The sequence below is a fragment of the Anoplopoma fimbria genome, chromosome 8 (genome assembly GCF_027596085.1).
Source record: "Anoplopoma fimbria isolate UVic2021 breed Golden Eagle Sablefish chromosome 8, Afim_UVic_2022, whole genome shotgun sequence".
Lineage (NCBI taxonomy): Eukaryota > Metazoa > Chordata > Actinopteri > Perciformes > Anoplopomatidae > Anoplopoma > Anoplopoma fimbria.
This window is the reverse complement of record NC_072456.1, coordinates 2,706,959-2,716,594: the sequence shown is the minus strand read 5'-3', so window position 1 is coordinate 2,716,594 and position 9,636 is coordinate 2,706,959. Positions and strand designations below refer to the sequence as shown.

Here is a 9,636-nt window from a genome sequence, read left to right as displayed (position 1 = left end):
TGATGAACGTGTGGTCCAATCAGAAACAGGACAGAGCAGCAGAGAGGACTTTATTCTCAGATCAACGAACAATCAGGTCCACCACTAGGGGGCATGAGATCACCCTGAACAACATTTCACCTTATAACTACAGCAAACATGATGCATGTTGCTAATTTGCACATCCATCAGACGCAGAGGAACATTATCATTCATTTATTCGTGTTTGTGTTCACCTGATGAATTCAAAGGTATAATATCTAACTTTTCATTTTTAAATGCCTAAAAGTAACTCAACCATGTTGTTGAGTTGTGGACTTACCTTACCCCAAATGTTTCCAATCATTTTCAAACCCAGAGTCAAAGTGTCTTTCTGATGGTAACCCACAAATTGCGAAAACTTTGCAACAGACTAATCGTAAGTGATCAGTCTTAACTTTAACCATTGGAGGTCAATGCCTAACTTTGACAATCTTGCATACGTTTCTCTAAATGTGTTGAACCACCTTGAATTTGAATCAAGGTAACAGTCTGTTTCATTTGCCGTCATATTCCTTCCCGCATTCTTCAGCATTGTGGTTGTCTGTCAGAGGAAGTCATGTATGATCCATTTTTTTATTTAAAAATATCTAGTTTTAAACTTTTTATAAGTTTGTCACTTTTAAACTATATTGTTAGAGGATGACGGATTTTGTTATCAGTGGTTTGGATCTCAAATTATCTGAGAAAATAAACTCAATGAATGTTAAGAGGCAGCTTGGCTTTCCTCCGTGATAAAAACCTCCTGAACAATGAATAATAAATAAAACCATTTGGATGGGTCTGCTGTGAGTTGCTTAGTGTTTGAGATGTCAGCCATAGAAATGTCTTCCCTCTCAACAATATAAAAGGACATTGGGGTGCTCAAAGTGCCCAAAAATCATTTTAGAACACTCAAATGCAATGTTTCTATTTAAAAAAAACCATGTGTTTACCACATGGCTGAACTGTTCTGTAGAGCAGAGAGGAACTGGAGAGTTGGTGGTTGTTTTCTGTGGGTTTGTCACTACGAGGGACACCTCTCATGGGTCCTGTCAGTCACATACAGATCGGACTATTGGTAGATGTTCAGAACAGCATGGCTCGCTGCCCCTCCATACAAAAAATAAAGCATGACGAACACCACTGTTGAACATGATATTAATTATGATAATAATAAAATCAAGGAGAACCTTTTCATTTGTTATTGTTTTATTACTTTTTCATCCATTTGATCAACAAAGGTTACTCTTGTGACACAAAACAATAAAGAATCATGAATGTGAATGAGGCTAACAGAATAGATGGATATGGATTTGTAGAGACGAGTTTGCTGATGTTGTTGTAGTTTCTAGAGTCAGCCACTAGATGCCTCTAAAGAGCTTTATTTACTGTCTTTTTAGTGGTTTATTCTTTTTGGTCCTGACAGAACTTAAAGGGAAAGTTTAATCAACAAACAATAAATTGTGAAAAATGTGTTTAGTAGAAACAGTCAACCGGATTGACATGAAGGGTTAAAAGAAGGTAAGGTATGATTTGGAAAGTTCTACATTTAGTCTGCACTCATACAACAGGAACACAAATCACATGCTGTGGCATTTATTCTACTACAATGAAGCTGTACTTTTTCTTGATTTACTGATGATCATGAGTCCACATAGGTCATTCACACTCACGGGATGAAAGCAAGAAATGCACATCATTACATTATCAGAGCAAGCTTCACATGTTCATCTTAATGAAAATCAAAATATGAAAATATAAAATATAAAATAATGACTACAAAACACTGTAAACAAAGAGCACAGCGATGTAAAGTTTTTTTTAGAAACAGAGAAACAAGAAGGAAGACCATCTCCCTGAGTTGCACACACACACACACACACACACACACACACACACACACACACACACACACACACACACACACATGCACTCGCACTAAACAGGTGCCGATGACTGAAATGTGTTTCTCTGTCGGCGGCGTCTGCAGCAGAGGACGGTCACCGTTACGATGATGACGAGGACCGTCAGCAGGATGAAGACTGCACCGACGCACGCTGCTAGACTCAGCTCTGATGGGACAACGAGAGTTACAGTTAGACGGATGGATCTATCACTTTAGAGGTGCAATGTGTACGATCTAATCAGCTCTATAAAGCAAGGTCTCCATTTGCGTTTGGATCACCTGACATGAGTTTTCCATGCCACGTTAAAATCTAACCACAACACAGAAAATAAGGAACATTTCTTTAAATATGTGACAGTTCCTCGTCAACGTTTTTTTGTGATGTACATACACATGAAACACATTGGGTGGAATTGCACCTGGTACCACAGTGTTTTCAAAACACAAATATCAGCTTAGCTGATGTTTTATGAATGGAAATCACTGATTGTCAGGCTTGAGGGATAGGCAGTGTGTTTGGTTGTGTGACGTGTGTTTGGATGAGTCAATGTGAACATAACCATGTTGGTTTACAAGAAAGCACTCAGAATGTCAGGCAACTCTTAGCACAATGACCACAAAGTACGCCAACGAACGATCTCTCAGCACTTCTTATCCATTAAAGCCACAAACATGTCATGTGACAACTTCTCATGAGACAAGACTGACGTGACAAAATGTCAACATTAACTTTCAGTAAAACGGGACACAAAAGCTGTGTCCCAATCCAGCAGCTGCATCCTTCGGAGGAACCAGCCAGAGCGGTCCCCGAAATGAAACGGTCTGGTCCACAGAGGATTTACTGTTTGCTGGATTGTGACACAGCTAAACCGTGGTCTCCTGGATGAAAGGCCTTAGTTTGTGTGACCCATCCACCACCCTGTGTGGACTATCCTGCTGTCTCATACAAACACTAAAGGGTGCCTCCTGTGTCGATATCAAAACTCAGAGGAGCCCTGACCATCCGTTGGTATTTGATTGGGTGGGAGTGAGGACTGGTTAGTAGTGTAGTGTATGGGGAGTGTGTGCACCTTGCAGGACGTTATCGTCTCCGGGTGTACACTGCTGGATGCTCCAGGGTCCCTGCTGGGTGCTTTTGGGTCTGGAGGGGATGAAAGCTGCCACCATGAAGCAGTAACTCTGTCCTGCATCCAGCTTGGACACCTCTGCTGTAGTGGAGTTAGATATGATGTCTCTCTATCGGGTAAGAAGGAAATATTACTGTCACTCACTGCAACATCTATCTAACTCACCTTTAACATATAGACTGTCAAAAATTCTTGACTTGATGAAATCGTTTATGTATAAAATCTAAAATCAAAACTAAAATCCAAAGTTAAAATCATCTCTTTAGTCTCTAAAGTTTTGGAGACATTACAAGATGCAGTAAGTATTTTGCTAATATCCAATCAGCTTCTGTAGTTTCTCTATTCCATTATATATATATATATCATCTTTATTTTATGTTTGGGTTGATAATGGAGCAGCCTCCACATGTCTCTAGCTGTGTCCCAATCCAGCGGCTGCATCCTTCGGAGGGTGTATTTGTAGACCAATTGCGTCACAGCGGCCACGACGAGGCTGTCCCATTTCATCGACTCCTTCTAATGCGGCCGACAAATGCAGCCTACTTTTCCCAGATTTGAGGATACAACTGATGGACCCTTCACGTCCCAACATATCCCAAGATTCATTGCGTACCAGCAGCGGGATAATTCACATTTAAATGTAATTATTGGGTTTTAACTCACGTGAATATCTACAGATACAAGTGTTAAAACTAAAAACAAGGGACCTGATCAGATCACACTTATGTTAAAATGATCGGTTAATTTACATGACGCTATTAACTAACCAGCTGACGCTACTAAGAGCTTATAGCAGCTCGTCCATTTAAATTTTTAACTTAGCTTTACCTCTTTAATGACAACCACAGCTGGTTGCTAGGAGACAGGAGCGGCAAAAGGGTGGGGGCGCGAAAAGCTGGTGACGCAAACAGGAAATAATTTGTGGACCAGACCGTCTCATTTCGGGGACCGCTCGGTCTGGCTGGGTCCTCCGAAGGCTGCAGCCACTGGATTGGGACACAGCTTGTTTCTCAAAGGCAAACTCCATCTTCATACAGATCAACCCTAAGTTACCTTAAATTAATTTCATTAAGTATTTTCTTTTCAAAGCAGGCAACATTATCAATGGCAAAACATTTGTAGTATTTGCTACTTCTAGTCCCAGTGAAACGGAAGTTAGAGTTAGAGTTTTTTGCGTCTGTACTGTGACATATTCTCCAGTGAAACAGAATATTTTAGTGACCGCTAGAACATTTGTAGAAGGTCTTGAGAAAATAGCTGTTTTGACGCTCAAACATGCTGACTTTGACCAAAATGTCAATGTTTGTATTTGAATCCAAGGAACACAACAAATAACATTTACTCTATGATCATTCTAGTCAGTATTTCCATTGTTCAACTACTTTAATATTCTGGCGAGTCTGTCTCTGTATGACTGAGCTCCATGTTAGAATACGGTACCTTGCCCGTGCTTCCAGACTTGTAGTAGCTGATCTTATACTTGAGGTTCTTCTTGAGAATGTCTCTGATGCTGAGCTGCCTCCCAGTGTCATGTTCCCCGCTCAGAGGATCCGTGATGTTCAAAATCACTCTGCTCGCATTCACGACCACCACGTTGAAATTCACTACACTGATGTTAGCTGAGGAGAGGAAGAATCACCAGCGATGATGAGACTCAGGCTTGTTCATGCAGGTTAAAAGTGTCTCATTCATCAAGCTGACGGATGTGAGGTGGTAATACTGGCTCTATCTTTTAGCCTTTTACTTCTTTAGCAAAATATAACATTGCTGTTAATAAAACAATGTAAAAGCAACCCATGATTGATCAGAATTATTCTTAGAACCACGTATACAGGGAGATGAATAACCAGGTCTGTCATGTTCCATGGAGGAATCATATCCCAAATGTGATCAAAACAAGGATTAGTCTCAAAACTGGAATACTAATGTGTGTGTGTAAACGCTCTCCTTCCTTTTTAGATGACATACCTAACAATTCAATTATTCAATTAGCAAAATCAACAGCAATCCAAATAGCCACTGAGGTGCAGAGTAGAAGTGGAACTTGTTGCAAACATAAAAAAATGCTCTGTTTAGTTTTAAACACATATATGAGGGTTAATAAATGAACAGTTGTCAGTGTAGACATTACTGTCCTTGGTCACTGTCGCTGGACTGAGGGCCAGGAGGCGGGGTTAAAGGAAACTCTACTGCGCTCGCTCTACGGGCCCATGGATGTGTAAGACGCAGGTCATTTTATAATTTGAGGTTAGGGCTGCACAACTAAACGAGACCTTAGTGAAATAGCAATATTACCTACTGACTTTTTCAAAATCCTGGTAGACGTTACGTTATTTAAATTAGGGAATGTAAATTAAAGTAAGTCAAAAGTTCACTTATAGTTACACACAGGACACTAAACGGAACATATCTCCGAAAACACACACTCTCCCTGCGCCAAACTGAGGCACAATTATTATGCAGAATGATGTCATCTGACCCTCACGCTTTTTCTTCCTATCGTGAAGGCATGACCCACAACTCTGCCCTTTTATTATTTCTCGCCTCTATTAGTCGGGTTGATTAGGCATGAGCAAGTCGGTCCAACAGGACATTTATCTGACTGTTGGGGTTTCAGAATAACGGCCGTCAGAACAAAGGCTTGGCACCAGAAGAACAGCGGCCTCCTTAGTGAAATTCCTGTGTTTGTTTGACCACCCAATCCCAACCTCCCTTTTACATGGACTTTGATGAACTTACTAAAGAGAAACATATTTGTGATACGTCATAAACAAACACATCCAAGAGGAAATATGTTTCGCTCTAGACGTAACTGACGATGGAGATCGTTGTATAATTTTTAAGAAACCAGTCTGCTCATAGACAACTCTCATGTGCATTATGTGTGGAACTCTTTTTTATTGCGTGTGCATGCAATACCTACTCTCTCTATAGGGGTTGAAGGAAGTGGAATAACTGCTATGGGACACATCCAGGTCATAGTCATCGTCATCGTACAGCTCCGCGGGCTCTGTTTTGATGGTGGCAGTGTAGGTCCTGTCAAAAGGGAACACATAAATATGGGTGGGAGATAAGTTACGGTATATACATTCAACATGCATGGTGATTGAATTTTGCACAGAAGTGTTGTGAAATGAGGCCAAAGCTCAAAAGTCTCAAGCAAGACGGTCAACACTGAGATTAGTTTAAAAAGAGGACAGGAAGTTCCTCAAATTAAATGTGGGAAGGACAATTATTAAAGTCAATTAAATGAAACTAAGACTAGAACGGATTAGAGATGATAGAACTCCAAATATACTTCATATAAATCACAATATACACATATGACGAATCATGTTTTCTGATAGATCAACACTAAGATAAAGATGGGTGAGTTCACATGCAAAAAAAAATCTGTAGGTAGATTATAAAATTTGATTGGCATTAGAAATTACAAATAAATGTGAGGTGTGATAAGTAACTGAACCTACCAGATATATAGGCCCAGTTGAAATGTTACAGATCTAGAGAGGTCCTACCTGTCTAAGGGTCTCAGCTCCCCGGTCAGATCACATTCTGAATGTGATATTCTGATGCAGTTCTGACTTGGCCTCCAGTCACTTTCTTTGCTGAGAGTCACATGAAAAAACACACAAAACGGGAGAACAATGACTTAGATAGATAAAACCCCACAGACGGCTGACTTAGTGATACTTTCTGTCCCTGACATGATCCGGCAGTGTGAGACACAGTGTGAGTTAGCTGTAGCACATTAGACATTGCAAATAGATAACAAAAATAATAGAAAGTGTGAATATTTAAAAACCTTTATGAGAAAATTATGGAAGTGTAGAGAAGCACGTTAGACAAAAAACAACAACATTCTGTCTCATTTGCCGGGTAGTTTGTTTTGTTTGATACATATTTCAGCCACTACCCCATGTTCTAAATAGGACAAAAAGCATTCCCGTTTTAGACCAGGTGAGTTTTAAATGACATAAATTGCAAATAAACATTATATGTAGCTTGTTTAGATTGCATGGATAAATTAAAACTAACCTAGAAGGAAAAAAAAGCATGCTTTTAGTCCAATTTATGTAGTGGTCACTACAGCCCTACTAAAATGTAAGGCTAAGTTGCTTTTAACAGAATGAAAGAAATACGTTTAACCAGCTTGGATGCCTCATTTTCATCCAGTGTTTATTTGGAGGGCCCTTGAAGATTTGCCTTGGTTTTTCAAAAAGTTAAAGAACTAGATCTAGACAAAGCAGAACAATTATAAAGTGAGGTGAGTCTTTACCCTACTTGAAACAACACTATCATAGTAGCAGTGGAAGTATCTTTATCCTTCACTTAAATTAAGTAAAAGTAGATGTACAACAATGTTAAAAATACTTTATTACAAGGAAAGTTTTATTATATTTATATCATTAATAATCCACTGTCAAAAACATGACAAATCATTTGTGTAATTCAGAATGTTTATGTCTGTGTGTGTTTGTGTGTGTGTTTTCGTGCGTGTGTGTGTGTGTGTGTGTTTGTGTTTGTGTGTGTTTCGTGTGTGTGTGTGTGTGTGTGTGTGTGTGTGTGTGTGTGTGTGTGTGTGTGTGTGTGTGTGTGTGTGTGTGTGTGTGTGTGTGTGTGTGTGTGTGTGACGTGTGTGTGTGGACTCACCTAGAGTACCAGACAGTGTATTTGTGATCAGAAGGTATGGTAGTCCAGACGAGGACGATTTTAAAGTCCAGAGACACCCAGTGTATGTTCTCCGCTTTGGGCACAAAGTTCTCATCTATAAATAAAAACAAAAAAAACACTAATTTCCACTCATCCATGGCCTCTAGATATTTTCCCTTCCTGTTTTAATTTTGTTAGCGTAGTGAAGTATCACAATGAATACTTATTTACTTACTTTCTCCAACAGATCCATGTTGACAGATCTGACAGAAAACTTTGACATCCACCTCCCCATCCTCCTCTTTCTCATAAACAGACCATAATTAAAGTCAGACTTTGCCAGTGGGCAAAGCTGAATCTGAGTCAGAAGTGAGACTGCTAGAAACAATCTAATAAAGTTTGAGATACCGGCTGTCCAGCACATTCTTGTAACATTCCATCTTGTTCGCATTGCGTTCATTTCTTGCAACATCCCAAAAAATGTTGTCGAACATTTTGTTTGGTTCATCAGTGGCTTTAAAATTTCCACATCTCTCAAAGGCAAGTATTTCATAATCGGAAAAGAAACTAAATCCAAACTTGCAGCAAAGCTTCTGATGACTGTCTAGCCTAGACTGACAGAAGCCTACCTCTGCCTGAAATTCTGTAACAAAAATCCCCCCCCCATGGTGAAAACTGCCCTACAGGGTACTCATCTGGTAGAGAAAACATAATGAAGTGGCCTCTATCCTGCCCTTTCAATGTAGAAAACATGATGACGTGCCCTCCAGAGTTTCCTTCCAATGGGGGAAAACAAAATCCAGCGCCCTCAAGGGTGCCCTTCCAGTGGAGAGAAAAAAAGGAATGAATTGCCCTCCAGGGTGCCATTCCAGTAGAGAAAACGTGATGCAGATCCCTGTAGGGTGCCTTCCCAGTGGAGAAAACGTAATGACGTGCCTTCCAGAGTTATGTTCCAGTGGAGAAAACATGATGAACATGATGCCATACATGCAAAAAAACATTCTGCATGCTGGTGCCCCAACTCATGCAGCAAGTGCACTTTTTGTTTTTTCTATCATCCCCATAGAGAAAACGGTGCCCTTTAGGGTGCTCTTCTAGTGGAGAAAACATAATTAAGTGCTCTACAGGGTGCCCATCTGGTAGAGAAAATGTAATGAAGTGGCCTCTATTCTGCCCTTTCATTGTAGAAAACATGATTAAGTGCCCTATAGGGTGCCCTTCCAGTAGAGAGAACGTATTGACGTGCCTTCCAGAGTTATGTTCCAGTGGAGAAAAAAATGATCAACATGATGCCCTACATGCAAAAAATCTATCTATCTATCTATCTATCTATCTATCTATCTATCTATCTATCTATCTATCTATCTATCTATCTATCTATCTATCTATCTATCTATCTATCTATCTATCTATCTATCTATCATGTGCTTTTACCTGCAGTAGTGATGATCCAAGCAGACAGACAGACTCCCAGATAAAGCACAGTTTTCAGAGATGCCATGTTACCACAACCTAAAATCCTTCTTCTCCTCTAGTGCTTGATCTTGTAAGAGCAACCTGAACCCAGGAGAAGTAGCTTTAGGTAAGATGTTCCTCAGGGTTTAAGCTGCTCAGACTGTTGTTTCCGGTCAACAAGACAGAGAGTGTGAGAGCTGTAAATGGGGGAACTGGGGTACGGTTCAGGGTTCCGCCTCGTTCTGCCTGCTGATCCCTCCCACATGCCTGCATGCTGATGGGGGGAGTGTACAATGATCTGTTCAGTTTGAACTCCTCCTTTCACCAAAGCACAGATTAAGAACATGACGAACAACACTTTGAAACTTGAAAAATGTCTCTCTGTGACTGACCGGTGTTTAAACTCACAGAGACATGAGTCATCAGTTTCACCCACACAGACCAGAGCCAAATAGATGATTCTTTTTTTGTGGGAAGGAAATTCTTGGCCCAATG

General features: G+C 40.2%; 1 protein-coding gene across 1 annotated transcript; it reads right to left on the bottom strand.

Annotated features, from left to right (window-relative positions):
* Nucleotides 1-1,938: 1,938 nt before the first annotated feature.
* LOC129095095 (tissue factor-like) lies at nucleotides 1,939-9,287 on the bottom strand. Its single transcript, XM_054603471.1, has 7 exons — nucleotides 9,121-9,287; nucleotides 7,687-7,801; nucleotides 6,552-6,641; nucleotides 5,957-6,069; nucleotides 4,474-4,652; nucleotides 2,977-3,142; nucleotides 1,939-2,072 (listed from the first exon to the last, which is right to left on the bottom strand). The coding sequence occupies exons 1-7, from the start codon at nucleotides 9,185-9,187 to the stop codon at nucleotides 1,939-1,941; spliced, it is 864 nt and encodes a 287-aa protein (XP_054459446.1). The 5' UTR covers nucleotides 9,188-9,287.
* Nucleotides 9,288-9,636: the final 349 nt, after the last annotated feature.

Excerpts from the sequence above, each read along its gene's own strand:
- LOC129095095 (XM_054603471.1), bottom strand. The coding sequence starts at position 9,187 with ATGGCATCTCTGAAAACTGTGCTTTATCTGGGAGTCTGTCTGTCTGCT. Across the intron at positions 7,802-9,120 it reads TTGGATCATCACTACTGCAG|ATGAGAACTTTGTGCCCAAA; the intron begins GTAAAAGCACAT and ends TTTTATTTATAG. Across the intron at positions 4,653-5,956 it reads CTTCAACCCCTATAGAGAGA|CTAACATCAGTGTAGTGAAT; the intron begins GTAGGTATTGCA and ends TCCTCTCCTCAG.